This window comes from Dendrobates tinctorius, unplaced genomic scaffold, assembly GCF_039654945.1.
Source record: "Dendrobates tinctorius isolate UK_male_01 unplaced genomic scaffold, ASM3965494v1 ptg000377l, whole genome shotgun sequence".
NCBI classification, from domain to species: domain Eukaryota; kingdom Metazoa; phylum Chordata; class Amphibia; order Anura; family Dendrobatidae; genus Dendrobates; species Dendrobates tinctorius.
Genome location: NW_027362043.1, coordinates 6,679,926 through 6,700,800, shown reverse-complemented (window position 1 = coordinate 6,700,800; position 20,875 = coordinate 6,679,926). Strand labels below are relative to the sequence as shown.

The following is a 20,875-nucleotide window of genomic DNA, read 5'->3' as shown; positions in this document are numbered from 1 at the left end:
ACATATCCCATATAAACAGGTGTATATTATATTCCCTGAGCTTTATAGGTGGGGAATGAACATGTAATATATGTAGATAATAGGGGAATGAGCACATATCCCATATAAACAGGTGTATATTATATTCCCTGTGCTTTATAGGTGGGGAATGAACATGTAATAAATGTAGATAATAGAGGAATGAACACATATCCCATATAAACTACTGTATATTATACTCTCTGAGCTTTATAGGTGGGGAATGAACATGAAATATATGTAGATAATAGGGGAATGAGCACATATCCCATACAAACAGGTGTATATTATATTCCCTGAGCTTTATAGGTGGGGAATGAGCATGTAATATACACTCACTGGCCACTTTATTAGGTACACCTGTCCAACTGTGTGTTAAGACTTAATTTCTAATCAGCCAATCACATGGCGGCAACTCAGTGCATTTAGGCATGTAGACATGGTCAAGACAATCTCCTGCAGTTCAAACCGAGCATCAGTATGGGGAAGAAAGGTGATTTGAGTGCCTTTGAACGTGGCATGATTGTTGGTGCCAGAAGGGCTGGTCTGAGTATTTCAGAAACTGCTGATCTACTGGGATTTTCACGCACAACCATCTCTAGGGTTTACAGAGAATGGTCCGAAAAAGAAAAAAAATCCAGTGAGCAGCAGTTCTGTGGCCGGAAATGCCATGTTGATGCCAGAGGTCAGAGGAGAATGGGCAGACTGGTTCGAGCTGATAGAAAGGCAACAGTGACTCAAATTGCCACCCGTTCCAACCAAGGTAGGCAGAAGAGCATCTCTGAACGCACAGTGCGTCGAACTTTGAGGCAGATGGGCTACAGCAGCAGAAGACCACACTGGGTACCACTCCTCTCAGCTAAGAACAGGAAACTGAGGCTACAATTTGCACAAGCTCATCGAAATTGGACAGTAGAAGATTGGAAAAACGTTGCCTGGTCTGATGAGTCTCGATTTCTGCTGCGACATTGGGATGGTAGGGTCAGAATTTGGCGAAAACAACATGAAAGCATGGATCCATCCTGCCTTGTATCAACGGTTCAGGCTGGTGGTGGTGGTGTCATGGTGTGGGGAATTTTTTCTGGGCACTCTTTGGGCCCCTTGGTACCAATTGAGCATCGTTGCAACGCCACAGCCTACCTGAGTATTGTTGCTGACCATGTCCATCCCTTTATGACCACAATGTACCCAACATCTGATGGCTACTTTCAGCAGGATAATGCGCCATGTCATAAAGCTCGAATCATCTCAGATTGGTTTCTTGAACATGACAATGAGTTTACTGTACTCAAATGGCCTCCTCAGTCACCAGATCTCAATCCAATAGAGCATCTTTGGGATGTGGTGGAACGGGAGATTCGCATCAGGGATGTGCAGCCGACAAATCTGCGCCAACTGTGTGATGCCATCATGTCAATATGGTCCAAAATCTCTGAGGAATGCTTCCAGCACCTTGTTGAATCTCTGCCACGAAGAATTGAGGCAGTTCTGAAGGCAAAAGGGGGTCCAACCCCTTACTAGCATGGTGTACCTAATAAAGTGGCCAGTGAGTGTATGTAGATAATAGGGGAATGAGCACATATCCCATATAAACAGGTGTATGTTATATTCCCTGTGCTTTATAGGTGGGGAATTAACATGTAATATATGTAGATAATAGGGGAATGAGCACATATCCCATATATACACGTGTATATTATATTCCCTGAGATTTAAAGATGGGGAAAGAACATGAAATATATGTAGATAATAGAGGAATGAACACAGATCCCATATAAACAGGTGTATATTATATTCCCTGAGCTTTATAGGTGGGGAATGAAGATGAAATATATGTAGATAATAGAGGAATGAACACATATCCCATATAACTAGGTGTATATTATATTCCCTGAGCTTTATAGGTGGAGAATGAACATTTAATATATGTAGATAATAGGGGAATGAGCACATATCCCATATAAACAGGTGTATATTATATTCCCTGTGCTTTATAGGTGGGGAATGAACATGTAATAAATGTAGATAATAGGGGAATGAGCACAGATCCCATATATACAGGTGTATATTAAATTCCCTGAGCTTTATAGGTAGGGAATGAACATGAAATATATGTAGATAATAGGGGAATGAACACATATCCCATATAAACAGGTGTATATTATATTCCCTGAGCTTTATAGGTGGGGAATGAACATGTAATATATGTAGATAATAGGGGAATGAGCACATATCCCATATAAACAGGTGTATATTATATTCCCTGTGCTTTATAGGTGGGGAATGAACATGTAATAAATGTAGATAATAGGGGAATGAGCACATATCCCATATAAAAAGGTGTATGTTATATTCCCTGTGCTTTATAGGTGGGGAATTAACATGTAATATATGTAGATAATAGAGGAATGAGCACATATCCCATACAAACAGGTGTATATTATATTCCCTGAGCTTTATAGGTGGGGAATGAACATGAAATATATGTAGATAATAGGGGAATGAGCACATATCCCATATAAACAGGTGTATGTTATATTCCCTGTGCTTTATAGGTGGGGAATTAACATGTAATATATGTAGATAATAGGGGAATGAGCACATATCCCATATATACACGTGTATATTAAATTCCCTGAGATTTAAAGATGGGGAAAGAACATGAAATATATGTAGATAATAGAGGAATGAACACAGATCCCATATAAACAGGTGTATATTATATTCCCTGAGCTTTATAGGTGGGGAATGAAGATGAAATATATGTAGATAATAGAGGAATGAACACATATCCCATATAACTAGGTGTATATTATATTCCCTGTGCTTTATAGGTGGGGAATGAACATGAAATATATGTAGATAATAGAGGAATGAACACATATCCAATATAAACAGGTGTATATTATATTCCCTGAGCTTTATAGGTGGGGAATGAACATGTAATATATGTAGATAATAGGGGAATGAACACATATCCCATATAAACTACTGTATATTATACTCTCTGAGCTTTATAGGTGGGGAATGAACATGAAATATATGTAGATAATAGGGGAATGAACACATATCCCATATAAACAGGTGTATATTATATTCCCTGAGCTTTATAGGTGGGGAATGAACATGTAATATATGTAGATAATAGGGGAATGAACACATATCCAATATAAACAGGTGTATATTATATTCCCTGAGCTTTATAGGTGGGGAATGAACATGTAATATATGTAGATAATAGGGGAATGAGCACATATCCCATATAAACAGGTGTATGTTATATTCCCTGTGCTTTATAGGTGGGGAATTAACATGTAATATACTGTATGTAGATAATAGGGGAATGAGCACATATCCCATATATACACGTGTATATTATATTCCCTGAGATTTAAAGATGGGGAAAGAACATGAAATATATGTAGATAATAGAGGAATGAACACAGATCCCATATAAACAGGTGTATATTATATTCCCTGAGCTTTATAGGTGGGGAATGAAGATGAAATATATGTAGATAATAGAGGAATGAACACATATCCCATATAACTAGGTGTATATTATATTCCCTGTGCTTTATAGGTGGGGAATGAACATGAAATATATGTAGATAATAGAGGAATGACCACATATCCCATATAAACAGGTGTATATTATACTCTCTGAGCTTTATAGGTGGGGAATGAACATGAAATATATGTAGATAATAGGGGAATGAACACATATCCCATATAAACAGGTGTATATTATATTCCCTGAGCTTTATAGGTGGGGAATGAACATGTAATATATGTAGATAATAGGGGAATGAACACATATCCAATATAAACAGGTGCATATTATATTCCCTGAGCTTTATAGGTGGGGAATGAACATGTAATATATGTAGATAATAGGGGAATGAACACATATCCCATATATACACGTGTATATTATATTCCCTGAGATTTAAAGATGGGGAAAGAACATGAAATATATGTAGATAATAGAGGAATGAACACAGATCCCATATAAACAGGTGTATATTATATTCCCTGAGCTTTATAGGTGGGGAATGAAGATGAAATATATGTAGATAATAGAGGAATGAACACATATCCCATATAAAAAGATGTATATTGTATTCCCTGTGCTTTATAGGTGGGGAATGAAGATGAAATATATGTAGATAATAGAGGAATGAACACATATCCCATATAAAAAGATGTATATTGTATTCCCTGTGCTTTATAGGTGGGGAATGAAGATGAAATATATGTAGATAATAGAGGAATGAACACATCCCATATAAACAGATGTATATTGTATTCCCTGTGCTTTATAGGTTTGGAATGAACATGAAATATATGTAGATAATAGAGGAATGAACACATATCCCATATAAACAGGTGTATATTACCGTATTTTTCGCTTTATAAGACGCACTTTTGTTCCCCCAAATTTTGGGGGAAAGTAGGGGGTGCGTCTTATAATCCGAATATACGGGGGAGGGGGTGTATATATATATATGTACTGCAGGGTCCAGGGGAGGTGGGGGCAGCTTTGGAGAGGTGCTGTGAGCTGGTAAAAGCTGCCGAAGGGAGCCTTTGATCTCCTGCTCCCGCTCATATAATATGCACTGCCGCTGTCCATCACCATGGTGCTGAAACCGCACCACGGTGACTGGCTGGGGGAGCGGTGCATATTATAGCTGCCTGCGCCCTCCTTTGATCGCACATGATCCCCTGTGTTAGATATCGCCCCCATGCTGCTGCCCATAGTAAAATAAAAAACTCTTTCCTTACCTCCTCCAGCGCTGATCTCCCGGTGTCTCTGCTGCTGCTGTCATCAGCACTCTGCTGTGCTGATCACATGACCGGCTCTGAGAACCAGGAAGTGGAGGAGGAGCTCAACCACACTGAGGGAGACACGAGGAGGGACAGTGCTGAGAAGGTAAGGAAAGAGTTTATTTTACTAAAAGCAGCAGCATGGAGGCGATATCTAACACAGGGTGATGTGTGCCAGCCACAGGGGGGCCAGTGTGCCAGCCACAGGGTGATGTGTGCCAGCCACAGGGGGGCCAGTGTGCCAGCCACAGGGGGGCCAGTGTGCCAGCCACAGGGGGGCCAGTGTGCCAGCCACAGGGTGATGTGTGCCAGCCACAGGGGCCAGTGTGCCAGCCACAGGGTGATGTGTGCCAGCCACAGGGGCCAGTGTGCCAGCCACAGGGTGATGTGTGCCAGCCACAGGGGGGCCAGTGTGCCAGCCACAGGGTGATGTGTGCCAGCCACTGGGGGCCGTGTGCCAGCCACAGGGTGATGTGTGCCAGCCACAGGGGGGCCAGTGTGCCAGCCACAGGGGGGCCAGTGTGCCAGCCACAGAGTGATGTGTGCCAGCCACAGGGGGCCAGTGTGCCAGCCACAGGGTGATGTGTGCCAGCCACAGGGGGCCCGTGTGCCAGCACAAGGGGGCTATATTCAATATAAGGTTACCATATCCAGATTAAGGGGGCTAATTTTAGGGTGGGGGGGCTATGAGGGACATATACCCTATATGATTTGTTAGACGGACACTGGCATTATAAGACGGACCCCATTTATTAAAAAATTCTCTATTCCTTCACCACATTTGGGGGTGCGTCTTATAATCAGGTGCGTCTTAAAAAGCGAAAAATACGGGTATATTCCCTGAGCTTTATAGGTGGGGAAAGAACATGAAATATATGTAGATAATAGAGGAATGAGCACATATCCCATATAAACAGGTGTATATTATATTCCCTGAGCTTTATAGGTGGGGAATGAATATGAAATACTGTATATGTAGATAATAGGAGAATGAACACATATCCCATATAAACAGGTGTATATTGTTAGGGCTGGCGGAGCACACCAAATAGTAAAATAATAGTAAGGTGCATTCGCATCCCAGGGTCCACCATGCAGGGGTGGTAAACTGCTGCTTAGTAATGGCAGAAGTATAAAGCGGTGTAGAAAAGGTCGCACGTGGGTTAACGTCACTCAGTGTGAACAGAAGCGAACTCTGTTAACTCACAGAGCTGTGCTACTGTGGAACATAAATGCCGGAGCCTGTTTAGCTCACAGGGTCCGGCCACGGAGCGCACAGAAAGCGGTCACAGAACTCTGCCCCAAGGACACGGGGTCAGAGTCCCTCTAGACCTTCTGAGCGCGCGGCGTCGTACCTGCGGACACCACTATAGACGCTGACTATGGAGTATCAAGCACGTGCACCGTGGCGTGCAGAGCCACCGGTGAACACTGATGCCTGTCTCAGACTCTGTCCTACCTACACCTAAGCCTGGGCGCTTAACAGGCTAGGCTGCACAACACATGGGTACCAAGGTACCAACATGAAATATAGATAGATAATAGAGGAATGAGCACATATCCCATATAAACAGGTGTATATTATATTCCCTGAGCTTTATAGGTGGGGAATGAACATGTAATATATGTAGATAATAGGAGAATAATCACATATCCCATATAAACCTGTTTTATATAGGATGTGTGTTCATTCCTCTATTATCTACATATATTACATGTTCATTCCCCACCTATAAAGCTCAGGGAATACAATATATACCTGTTTATATGGGATATGTGTTCATTCCCCTATTATCTACATACAGTGCATTGCGAAAGTATTCAGCCCCCTGGAACTTTTCAACCTTTTCCCACATATCATTCTTCAAACATAAAGATACCAAATGTAAATTTTTGGTGAAGAATCAACAAGTGGAACACAATTGTGAAGTTGAACAAAATTTATTGATTATTTTAAATTTTTGTGGGAATTCAAAAACTGAAAAGTGGGGCATGCAATATTATTCAGCCCCTTTACTTTCAGTGCAGAAAACTCACTCCAGAAGTTCATTGTGGATCTCTGAATGATCCAATGTTGTCCTACATGACTAATGATGATAAATATAATCCACCTGTGTGAAATCAAGTCTCCGTACAAAAGGCACTTGCTCTGTGTCATGATCCATGCTGGATCATGACAGATAAAATGCACTAGTAACCTTTTTTTCCTTAAGCTGTGTGCTTAAAGATAGTTTTGCACCCGGTGGCCATTAGGGTCATTGCACTGTGGTGGTTTCAGTTCTAGTTTTGCCCCCGGTGGCCATTAGGGTCATTGCACTCTGGTTTCTTTAGTTTAGTGCATGTGATTATAAAGCAGGTGTGATTGCTCTGGCTCTTCTATAAAAGAGTGTCAGGTGTTGCAATCACTGTTGGTGATAGTGGTCATTTCCAACCATCCTTGGTGGAGAAAGGAGCTAGAGAGAGTTCCTTGCAGCACAGTCAGAATCCTGGTGTGGAAGGAGTCAGAGGGGATTTCCTTGCAGCTCTTACAGAGCTTGGTGGCAGCTATTCAGGAGGAAAGCTGCATTCTGGTGGTGGACTCTGTTGCTGGGAGCAAGAGCAACAGAGCAAAGCTAAGTGGTGTTTCCCTGTTTGTATTTTTCCCTGGTGTGTATTAGTACAGTGGTGGGGCCAGTGCCTGCACCACCCAGCTCCCTAGCAAGGGATAGGTGTAGGGTGTGCTAGGGTGACAGGCATCCTGATCGGCGCCCGGTGCGGAACCGGCCTAGGGAACGTTAGGAGTGTGAGGGACACTGACTCAGGGGAGTGCAGGAGGTCTCCACGTCCCCATTCCCTATCGCAGGGCCCACCGTTGTAACTGTTTCCCTTCCCCTTGTTTTGTTGCTTTAGTTACCGGCCTGCGGGTCGTGTTACACAGGACGGGTCCACGTGACATTATCACCAACCTTACATTTTTATCTGGTGAGCCATGGGCCAAGTTCAGACCATTGAGCAGTTGCTGCTGGCCCTCACTGAGATTAGTGAGGAGCTGAATGATGTGTTTCAGCAGCACCTGCAGCGGAATTATGGCTCTGAGGCTTATCCTCTGCCTCACCTAGAGGGTCCATATACGGCTTTGGCGAGGATGTGCCATGGAGTCTCTGCTGGGAAGCAGGACTTGCTTATACAGGTGGACATACCCAGGCAGGTGGGTTGATTCGGTGTCCCCATGGTACTGCCTGGTGTTCCCCAAGGTGAAGGGGTACATCCCTGTAGTGAGCAGACTAATGAGTTAGTCCTTGGCACTCACGCCGAAACTTCGGTTATGTCAGAGAAGTGACCCCCGGGTCGTGTGGAGGAAGACAACCTGGGAGTGTATATTTCCTCCTCGCCCTCAGAAGGTACTATGTCAGCAGAGGTGATGGTTGGCGAGGTACCTGAGGGCATACCAGTGCTTGTTAACAGTGGAGCAGAAGTCAGTCTGGTGGATGCTCAGTTTGTCCAGACTCATGGTCTGAGTGGTGAGACACCGGACAAACCCATAAGCGTCCAGGCCATCAACTCTGTCCCACTGAGCCAGGGGGGGGTTAAACCAAGTCATAGAAGACATTGAGCTGCATAGCAGACATCAGGATGTGCCCCAGCCATACTACGTCTTGGAGGGATATCCAGCACCTATCGTTGTGGGCCCCTTGGTCTAAAAAACACAACCCGGTTTCAGATTGGCGGACTAGGAAAGTAGTCAGCTGGGAGCAGTCGTGTGAGGGCTGCTGCCTAGGGGCTACTGTCCCTGCCATCTCTCTACAAGCGTCCCCTTCCTCTCCAGTGGGAGCAGCGGAGGTGCTGAAGGAGAGTAGGGGCAAGGCTCAACCCTCACCATTAGCCAACCCTGAGAGGCGCAGACCTCGTAGTAGGAGGGGTTGGAGGGTGGTGTTTCCCTTGGTGAATTGCGGGGGTGTGAGTATGGTGACACAGGGGGACGCCTTTGTTGTCAGTTCCAGAAAGAGTTCACCCTATTTTGACAAGCAAATGTTTGGCAATAAACGTTCAGGTCTGGACCTGTGTGTGAACGAGCATGTATGGGTGGCCACCAAAAACATCCAGTGGAAGTGTGTTGTTGGGGTCTGGAATTCTCAGGTGATCGGGCCGTATCTGGTGTTGGCTATCCAGGGCCCGGAGTCTTACCAGCTCGAGTTACTCCCAAACATGCACATACACAACTCGTTCCCCAGGTCGACGCTTCAGAGATGTGTGGTGCCTCCAGAACATACATTGCCAATATCAGCGGTGCTCGTTTGTCATAAACCTGAAGTGCAGGTAGTTGTAGGTGTGAACTCTAGACCTGGGCGTCCCCGCTGTAGGTGGTTCCCTGATGAGGAGCGGTCTTGAGGGTCCTGAGGCCCCTCATTAAGGGGAGGGTACTGTCATGATCCATGCTGGATCATGACAGATAAAATGCACTAGTAACCTTTTTTTTTCCTTAAGCTGTGTGCTTAAAGATAGTTTTGCCCCCCGGTGGCCATTAAGGTCATTGCACTGTGGTGGCTTCTGTTCTAGTTTTGCCCCCGGTGGCCGTTAGGGTCATTGCACTCTGGTTTCTTTAGTTTAGTGCATGTGATTATAAAGCAGGTGTGATTGCTCTGGCTTTGCTATAAAAAAGTGTCAGGTGTTGCAATCACTGTTGGTGATAGTGGTCATTTCCAACCATCCTTGGTGGAGAGAGGAGCTAGAGAGAGTTCCTTGCAGCACAGTCAGAGTCCTGGTGTGGAAGGAGTCAGAGGGGATTTCCTTGCAGCTCTGACACAGCTTGGTGGCAGCTATTCAGGAGGAAATCTGCATTCTGGTGGTGGACTCTGTTGCTGGGAGCAAGAGCAACAGAGCAAAGCTAAGTGGTGTGTCCCTGTTTGTATTTTTCCCTGGTGTGGATTAGTACAGCAGTAGGGCCAGTGCCTGCACCACCCAGCTCCCTAGCAAGGGATAGGTGTAGGGTGTGCTAGGGTGACAGGTATCCTGATCGGCGCCCGGTGTGGAACCGGCCTAGGGAACGTTAGGAGTGTGAGAGACACTGACTCATGGGAGTGCAGGAGGTCTCCACGTCCCTGTTCCCTATCGTAGGGCCCACCGTTGTAACTGTTTCCCTTTCCCTTGTCTTGTTGTTTTAGTTACCAGCCTGCGGGTCGTGTTACACAGGACGGGTCCACGTGACACTCTGTGATAGACTCAGGGTTCTGTTTGAAGCACAGAGAGCATCATGAAGACCAAGGAACACAACAGGCAGTTCCGTGATACTGTTGTGGAGAAGTTTAAAGCCGGATTTGGATACAAAATGATTTACAAAACTTTAAACATCCCAAGAAGCACTGTGCAAGTGATCATATTGAAATGGAAGGAGTATCATACCACTGAAAATCTACCAAGACCCGGCGTCCCTCTAAACTTTCATCTCAAACAAGGAGACGACTGATCAGAGATGCAGCCAAGAGGCACATGATCACTCTGGATGAACTGCAGAGATCTACATCTGAGGTGGGACAGTCTGTCCATAGGACAACAATCAGTCGTACACTGCACAAATCTGGCCTTCATGGAAGAGTGTCAAGAAGAAAGCCATTTCTCAAAGATATCCAGAAAAAGTGTAGTTTAAAGTTTGCAACAAGCAACCTGGGAGACACACCAAACATGTGGAAGACGGTGCTCTAGTCAGATGAAACCAAAATCGAACTTTTTGGCAACAATGCCAAGCGATATGCTTGGCTTAAAGGCAACACAGCTCATCACCCTGAACACACCATCCCCACTGTCAAACATGGTGGTAGCAGCATCATGGTTTGGGCCTGCTTTTCTTCAGCAGGGACAGGGAAGATGGTTAAAATTGATGGAAAGATGGATGGAGCCAAATGCAGCACCATTCTTGAAGAAAACCTGTTGGAGTCGCAAAAGACCTGAGACTGAGACGGAGAATTGTCTTCCAACAAGACAATGATCCAAAACATAATGCAAAATCTACAATGGAATGGATCACAAATAAACGTATCCAGGTGTTAGAATGGCCAAGTCAAAGTCCAGACCTGAATCCAATCAAGAATCTGTGGAAAGAGCTGAAAACTGCTGTTCACAAACGATCACCATCAAACCTCATTGAGCTCGAGCTGTTTGCCAAGGAAGAATGGGCAAGAATTTCAGTGTCTCGGTGTACAAAACTGATAGAGACAGGGGTTAACTACCGTGGTCTCAGCGGTCGCAGCTGCGACGGGGCCCGGAGTTCTTAGGGGCCCGATTGCAAGTGGCTACAATTGGCCTGACGCGATGGCTGTTCTGTGCGCACAGGACCTGTGATGAGGTCACAGGAGGGGAGGAGTCAGGGGTCACATGATCAGGGCCCTCAGTGTATGCAGGACTCTGCTGGTTGTCATGGTGCTGGATGAGGGTAAGTTTATGTGTGGGGTCAGGAGGGGTTTACAGGGTGGATGTAGCAGATCTGTGTGTAAGAGGTTGACGGAATGGAGCTGTGCGTGTACGAGGTGTGCGGAGCAGAGCCATGCATGTACGAGGTGTACAGAGCGGATCCGCGCATGTATGAGGCGTACGGAGTGGAGCCGCGCGTGTACGAGGTGTGCAGAGCGGAGCCGCGCGTGTACGAGGTGTGCGGAGTGGAGATGTGCGTTTATTTTGGCATGGGGGGCCCCATTTGAAAGTCCGCACCGGGGCCCATAACTTTGTAGTTTCTCCACTGGATAGAGACATACCCCAAGCGACTTACAGCTGTAATCGCAGCAAAAGGTGGCGCAACAAAGTATTAAGTTAAAGGAGCCGAATAATATTGCACGTCCAACTTCTGAGTGTTTGACTTTCCACAAAAATTTAAAATAACCAAAAAATTTCGTTCAACTTCTCAATTGTGTTCCACTTGTTGATTCTTCACCAAACATTTACATTTGGTATCTTTATGCTTGAAGCATGATATGTGGGAAAAGGAATACTTTCGCAAGGCACTATATATTACATGTTCATTCCTCACCAATAAAGCACAGGGAATATAATATACACCTGTTTATATGGGATATGTGTTCATTCTCCTATTATCTACATATATTACATGTTCATTCCCCACCTATAAAGCACAGGGAATATAATATACAGCAGTTTATATGGGATATGTGTTAATTCCCCTATTATCTACATATATTACATGTTCATTCCTCACCTATAAAGCTCAGGGAATATAATATACACCTGTTTATATGGGATATGTGTTCATTCCCCTATTATCTACATATATTTCATGTTCATTCCCCACCTATAAAGCACAGGGAATATAATATACACCTGTATATATGGGATATGTGTTCATTCCCCTATTATCTACATATATTTCATGTTCATTCCCCACCTATAAAGCACAGGGAATATAATATACAGCTGTATATATGGGATATGTGTTCATTCCGCTATTATCTACATATATTTCATGTTCATTCCCCACCTATAAAGCACAGGGAATATAATATACAGCTGTATACAGTGGGGAAAAAAAGTATTTAGTCAGTCAGCAATAGTGCAAGTTCCACCACTTAAAAAGATGAGAGGCGTCTGTAATTTACATCATAGGTAGACCTCAACTATGGGAGACAAACTGAGAAAAAAAAATCCAGAAAATCAGATTGTCTGTTTTTGTTTCATTTTATTTGCATATTATGGTGGAAAATAAGTATTTGGTCAGAAACAAGCAATCAAGATTTCTGGCTCTCACAGACCTGTAACTTCTTCTTTAAAAGTCTCCTCTTTCCTCCACTCATTACCTGTAGTAATGGCACCTGTTTAAACTTGTTATCAGTATAAAAAGACACCTGTGCACACCCTCAAACAGTCTGACTCCAAACTCCACTATGGTGAAGACCAAAGAGCTGTCAAAGGACACCAGAAACAAAATTGTAGCCCTGCACCAGGCTGGGAAGACTGAATCTGGAATAGCCAACCAGCTTGGAGTGAAGAAATCAACTGTGGGAGCAATAATTAGAAAATGGAAGACATACAAGACCACTGATAATCTCCCTCGATCTGGTGCTCCACGCAAAATCCCACCCCGTGGGGTCAGAATGATCACAAGAACGGTGAGCAAAAATCCCAGAACCACGCGGGGGGACCTAGTGAATGAACTGCAGAGAGCTGGGACCAATGTAACAAGGCCTACCATAAGTAACACACTACGCCACCATGGACTCAGATCCTGCAGTGCCAGACGTGTCCCACTGCTTAAGCCTGTACATGTCCGGGCCCGTCTGAAGTTTGCTAGAGAGCATTTGGATGATCCAGAGGAGTTTTGGGAGAATGTCCTATGGTCTAATGAAACCAAACTGGAACTGTTTGGTAGAAACACAACTTGTCGTGTTTGGAGGAAAAAGAATACTGAGTTGCATCCATCAAACACCATACCTACTGTAAAGCATGGTGGTGGAAACATCATGCTTTGGGGCTGTTTCTCTGCAAAGGGGCCAGGACGACTGATCCGGGTACATGAAAGAATGAATGGGGCCATGTATCGTGAGATTTTGAGTGCAAACCTCCTTCCATCAGCAAGGGCATTGAAGATGAAACGTGGCTGGGTCTTTCAACATGACAATGATCCAAAGCACACCGCCAGGGCAACGAAGGAGTGGCTTCGTAAGAAGCATTTCAAGGTCCTGGAGTGGCCTAGCCAGTCTCCAGATCTCAACCCTATAGAAAACCTTTGGAGGGAGTTGAAAGTCTGTGTTGCCAAGCGAAAAGCCAAAAACATCACTGCTCTAGAGGAGATCTGCATGGAGGAATGGGCCAACATACCAACAACAGTGTGTGGCAACCTTGTGAAGACTTACAGAAAACGTTTGACCTCTGTCATTGCCAACAAAGGATATATCACAAAGTATTGAGATGAAATTTTGTTTCTGACCAAATACTTATTTTCCACCATAATATGCAAATAAAATGAAAAAAAAACAGACAATGTGATTTTCTGGATTTTTTTTTCTCAGTTTGTCTCCCATAGTTGAGGTCTACCTATGATGTAAATTACAGACGCCTCTCATCTTTTTAAGTGGTGGAACTTGCACTATTGCTGACTGACTAAATACTTTTTTTCCCCACTGTATATGGGATATGTGTTCATTCCGCTATTATCTACATATATTTCATGTTCATTCCCCACCTATAAAGCTCAGGGAATATAATATACACCTATTTATATGGGATATGTGTTCATTCCCCTAATATCTACATATATTTCATATTCATTCCCCACCTATAAAGCTCAGGGAATATAATATACAGCTGTATATATGGGATATGTGTTAGTTCCCTTATTATCTACTTATACAGTTGTGGCCAAAAGTATTGACACCCCTGCAATTTTGTCAGATAATGCTCAGTTTCTTCCTGAAAATGATTGCAAACACAAATTCTTTGGTATTATTATCTTCATTTAATTTGTCTTAAATGAAAAAACACAAAAGAGAATGAAGCAAAAAGCAAAACATTGATCATTTCACACAAAACTCCAAAAATGGACCAGACAAAAGTATTGGCATCCTCAGCCTAATACTTGGTTGCACAACCTTTAGCCAAAATAACTGCGACCAACCACTTCCGGTAACCATCAATGAGTTTCTTACAATGCTCTGCTGGAATTTTCGACCGTTCTTCTTTGGCAAACTGCTCCAGGTCCCTGATATTTGAAGGGTGCCTTCTTCAAATTGCCATTTTTAGATCTCTCCACAGGTGTTCTACGGGATTCAGGTCTGGACTCATTGCTGGCCACCTTAGAAGTCTCCAGTGCTTTCTCTCAAACCATTTTCTAGTGCTTTTTGAAGTGTGTTTTGGGTGATTGTCCTGCTGGAAGACCCATAATCTCTGAGGGAGACCCAGCTTTCTCACACTGGGCCCTACATTATGCTGCAAAATTTGGTGGTAGTCTTCTGACTTCATAATGCCATGCACACGGTCAAGCAGTTCAGTGCCAGAGGCAGCAAAGCAACCCCAAAACGTCAGGGAACCTCCGCCATGTTTGACTGTAGGGACCGTGTTCTTTTCTTTGAATGCCTCTGTTTTTCTCCTGTAAACTCTATGTTGATGCCTTTGCCCCAAAAGCTCTACTTTTGTCTCATCTGACCAGAGAACATTCTTCCAAAACGTTTTAGGCTTTTTCAGGTAAGTTTTGGCAAACTCCAGCCTGGCTTTTTTATGTCTCGGGGTAAGGAGTGGGGTCTTCCTGGGTCTCCTACCATACAGTCCCTTTTCATTCAGACGCCGACGGATATACGGGTTGACACTGTTGTATCCTCGGACTGCAGGGCAGCTTGAACTTGTTTGGATGTTAGTCAAGGTTCTTTATCCAACATCCGCACAATCTTGCGTTGAAATCTCTTGTCAATTTTTCTTTTCCATCCACATCTAGGGAGGTTAGCCACAGTGCCATGGGCTTTAAACTTCTTGATGTCACTGCACACGGAAGACACAGGAACATTCAGGTCTTTGGAGATGGACTTGTAGCCTTGAGATTGCTCATGCTTCCTCACAATTTGGTTTCTCAAGTCCTCAGACAGTTCTTTGGTCTTCTTTCTTTTCTCCATGCTCAATGTGGTACACACAAGGACACAGGACAGAGGTTGAGTCAACTTTAATCCATGTCAACTGGCTGCAAGTGTGATTTAGTTATTGCCAACACCTGTTAGGTGCCACAGGTAAGTTACAGGTGCTGTTAATTACACAAATTAGAGAAGCATCACATGATTTTTCGAACAGTGCCAATACTTTTGTCCACCCTCTTTGTTATGTTTGGTGTGGAATTATATCCAATTTGGCTTTAGGACAATTCTTTTTGTGTTTTTTCATTTAAGACAAATTAAATGAAGATAATAATACCAAAGAATTTGCGTTTGCAATCATTTTCAGGAAGAAACTGAGTATTATCTGACAGAATTGCAGGGGTGTCAATACTTTTGGCCACAACTGCATTTCAAGTTCATTCCCCACCTATAAAGCACAGGGAATATAATATACACCTGTATATATGGGATATGTGTTCATTCCCCTATTATCTACATATATTTCATGTTCATTCCCCACCTATAAAGCACAGGGAATATAATATACACCTGTTTAAATGGGATATGTGTTCATTCCCCTATTATCTACATATATTACATGTTCATTCCTCACCTATAAGGCACAGGGAATATAATGTACATCTGTTTTTATGGGATATGTGTTCATTCCCCTATTACGTACATATATTACATGTTCATTCCTCACCTATAAAGCTCAGGGAATATAATATACAGCTGTTTATAAGGGATATGAGTTCATTTCCCTATTATCTACATATATTACATGATCATTCCCCACCTATTAAGCTCAGGGAATATAATATACACCTGTTTATATGGGATATGTGCTCATTCCTCTATTATCTACATATATTACATGTTCATTCCCCACCTATAAAGTTCAGGGAATATAATATACACCTGTTTATATGGGATATGTTCTCATTCCTCTATTATCTACATATATTACATGTTCATTCCCCACCTATAACGCTCAGGGAATATAATATACACCTGTATATATGGGATATGTGTTCATTCCGCTATTATCTACATATATTTCATGTTCATTCCCCACCTACAAAGCACAGGGAATATAATATACACCTGTATATATTGGATATGTATTCATTCCACTATTATCTACATATATTTCATGTTCATTCCCCACCTATAAAGCTCAGGGAATATAATATACACCTATTTATATGGGATATGTGTTCATTCCCCTAATATCTACATATATTTCATATTCATTCCCCACCTATAAAGCTCAGGGAATATAATATACAGCTGTATATATGGGATATGTGTTAATTCCCTTATTATCTACTTATACAGTTGTGGCCAAAAGTATTGACACCCCTGCAATTTTGTCAGATAATGCTCAGTTTCTTCCTGAAAATGATTGCAAACACAAATTCTTTGGTATTATTATCTTCATTTAATTTGTCTTAAATGAAAAAACACAAAAGAGAATGAAGCAAAAAGCAAAACATTGATCATTTCACACAAAACTCCAAAAATGGACCAGACAAAAGTATTGGCATCCTCAGCCTAATACTTGGTTGCACAACCTTTAGCCAAAATAACTGCGACCAACCACTTCCGGTAACCATCAATGAGTTTCTTACAATGCTCTGCTGGAATTTTCGACCGTTCTTCTTTGGCAAACTGCTCCAGGTCCCTGATATTTGAAGGGTGCCTTCTTCAAACTGCCATTTTTAGATCTCTCCACAGGTGTTCTACGGGATTCAGGTCTGGACTCATTGCTGGCCACCTTAGAAGTATCCAGTGCTTTCTCTCAAACCATTTTCTAGTGCTTTTTGAAGTGTGTTTTGGGTGATTGTCCTGCTGGAAGACCCATAATCTCTGAGGGAGACCCAGCTTTCTCACACTGGGCCCTACATTATGCTGCAAAATTTGGTGGTAGTCTTCTGACTTCATAATGCCATGCACACGGTCAAGCAGTCCAGTGCCAGAGGCAGCAAAGCAACCCCAAAACATCAGGGAACCTCCGCCATGTTTGACTGTAGGGACCGTGTTCTTTTCTTTGAATGCCTCTGTTTTTCTCCTGTAAACTCTATGTTGATGCCTTTGCCCCAAAAGCTCTACTTTTGTCTAATCTGACCAGAGAACATTCTTCCAAAACGTTTTAGGCTTTTTCAGGTAAGTTTTGGCAAACTCCAGCCTGGCTTTTTTATGTCTCGGGGTAAGGAGTGGGGTCTTCCTGGGTCTCCTACCATACAGTCCCTTTTCATTCAGACGCCGACGGATAGTACGGGTTGACACTGTTGTATCCTCGGACTGCAGGGCAGCTTGAACTTGTTTGGATGTTAGTCGAGGTTCTTTATCCAACATCCGCACAATCTTGCGTTGAAATCTCTTGTCAATTTTTCTTTTCCATCCACATCTAGGGAGGTTAGCCACAGTGCCATGGGCTTTAAACTTCTTGATGTCACTGCACACGGTAGACACAGGAACATTCAGGTCTTTGGAGATGGACTTGTAGCCTTGAGATTGCTCATGCTTCCTCACAATTTGGTTTCTCAAGTCCTCAGACAGTTCTTTGGTCTTCTTTCTTTTCTCCATGCTCAATGTGGTACACACAAGGACACAGGACAGAGGATGAGTCAACTTTAATCCATGTCAACTGGCTGCAAATGTGATTTAGTTATTGCCAACACCTGTTAGGTGCCACAGGTAAGTTACAGGTGCTGTTAATTACACAAATTAGAGAAGCATCACATGATTTTTCGAACAGTGCCAATACTTTTGTCCACCCTCTTTTTTATGTTTGGTGTGGAATTATATCCAATTTGGCTTTAGGACAATTCTTTTTGTGTTTTTTCATTTAAGACAAATTAAATGAAGATAATAATACCAAAGAATTTGTGTTTGCAATCATTTTCAGGAAGAAACTGAGTATTATCTGACAGAATTGCAGGGGTGTCAATACTTTTGGCCACAACTGCATTTCAAGTTCATTCCCCACCTAAAAAGCACAGGGAATATAATATACACCTGTATATATGGGATATGTGTTCATTCCCCTATTATCTACATATATTTCATGTTCATTCCCCACCTATAAAGCACAGGGAATATAATATACACCTGTTTAAATGGGATATGTGTTCATTCCCCTATTATCTACATATATTACATGTTCATTCCTCACCTATAAGGCACAGGGAATATAATGTACATTTGTTTTTATGAGATTTGTGTTCATTCCCCTATTATATACATATATTACATGTTCATTCCTCACCTATAAAGCTCAGGGAATATAATATACAGCTGTTTATAAGGGATATGAGTTCATTTCCCTATTATCTACATATATTACATGTTCATTCCCCACCTATTAAGCTCAGGGAATATAATATACACCTGTTTATATGGGCTATGTGTTCATTCCTCTATTATCTACATATATTTCATGTTCTTTCCCCACCTATAAAGCTCAGGGAATATAATATACACCTGTTTATGTGGGATATCTGCTTATTCCTCTATTATCTACATATATTTCATGTTCATTCTCCACCTATAAAGCTCAGGGAATATAATATACACCTGTTTATATGGGATATTTGCTCATTCCCCTATTATCTACATATATTTCATGTTCATTCCCCACCTATAAAGCTCAGGGAATATAATATACACCTGTTTATATGGGATATGTGCTCATTCCTCCATTATCTACATATATTACATGTTCATTCCCCATCTATAAAGCTCAGGGAATATAATATACACCTGTTTATATGGATATGTGTTCATTCCTCTATTACCTACATATATTTCATGGTCATTACCCACCTGTAAAGCTTAGGGAATATAATATACCCCTGTATATATTGGATATGTGTTCATTCCCCTATTATCTACACATAATTCATGTTCATTCCTCACCTATAAAGCTCAGGGAATGTAATATACACCTGTTTATTTGGGACATGTGTTCATTTCCTATTATCTACATATATTTCATGTTCATTCCCCACCTATAAAGCTCAGGGAATATAATATACACCTGTGTATATGGGATCTGTGTTCATTCCCCTATTATCTACATATATTACATGCTCATTCCCCACCTATAAAGCTCAGGGAATATAATATACCCCTGTGTATATTGGATATGTGTTCATTCCCCTATTATCTACACATATTTCATGTTCATTCCCCACCTATAAAGCTCAGGGAATATAATATACCCCTGTGTATAATGGATATGTGTTCATTCCCCTATTATCTACACATATTTCATGTTCATTCCCCACCTATAAAGCTCATGGAATATAATATACACCTGTTTATATGGGATATGTGTTCATTCCCCTATTATCTACATGTATTACATGTTCATTCCTCACCTATAAAGCTCAGGGAATATAATATACACCTGTTTATATGGGATATGTGCTCATTCCTCTATTATCTACATATATTACATGTTCATTCCCCACCTATAAAGCTCAGAGATTGTAATATACACCTGTTTATATGGGATGTGTGTTCATTCCTCTATTATCTACATATATTTCATGTTCATTCTCCACCTATAAAGCTCAGGGAATATAATATACACCTGTGTATATGGGATGTGTTCATTCCTCTATTATCTACATATATTTCATGTTCTTTCCCCACCTATAAAGCTCAGGGAATATAATATACACCTGTTTATGTGGGATATCTGCTTATTCCTCTATTATCTACATATATTTCATGTTCATTCTCCACCTATAAAGCTCATGGAATATAATATACACCTTTTTATATGGGATATTTGCTCATTCCTCTATTACCTACATATATTTCATGGTCATTACCCACCTGTAAAGCTTAGGGAATATAATATACCCCTGTATATATTGGATATGTGTTCATTCCCCTATTATCTACACATATTTCACATTCCTCACCTATAAAGCTCAGGGAATGTAATATACACCTGTTTATTTGGGACATGTGTTCATTCCCTATTTTCTACATATATTTCATGTTCATTCCCCACCTATAAAGCACAGGAAATATAATATACACCTGTGTATAAATAAAAATAAAATAAAATAAATCTTTATATAGCGCTAACATATTCCGCAGCGCTTTACAGTTTGCACACATCATCATCACTGTCCCCAATGGGGCTCACAATCTAAATGTCCTTGGAATGTGGGAGGAAACCGGAGTACCCGGAGGAAACCCACGCAAACACGGGGAGAACATACAAACTCCTTGCAGATGTTGTCCTTGGTGGGATTTGAACCCAGGACCCCAGCGCTGCAAGGCTGCAGCGCTAACCACTGAGCCACCGTGCTGCCCGTATATGGGATCTGTGTTCATTCCCCTATTATCTACATATATTAAATGCTCATTCCCCACCTATAAAGCTCAGGGAATATAATATACCCCTGTGTATATTGGATATGTGTTCATTCCCCTATTATCTACAT

At 42.1% G+C, this 20,875-nt stretch overlaps 1 protein-coding gene across 1 annotated transcript in view; it reads left to right on the top strand.

Annotated features, from left to right (window-relative positions):
* Window positions 1-4,855: 4,855 nt before the first annotated feature.
* S100A13 (S100 calcium binding protein A13) overlaps window positions 4,856-20,875 on the top strand; it is a 58,026-nt gene continuing 42,006 nt past the window's right edge. The window contains exon 1 of the mRNA XM_073563088.1: window positions 4,856-4,951. Coding sequence (XP_073419189.1) covers window positions 4,871-4,951 — 81 coding nt within the window. The 5' untranslated portion in view covers window positions 4,856-4,870. The remainder of the gene's footprint in view (window positions 4,952-20,875) is intronic.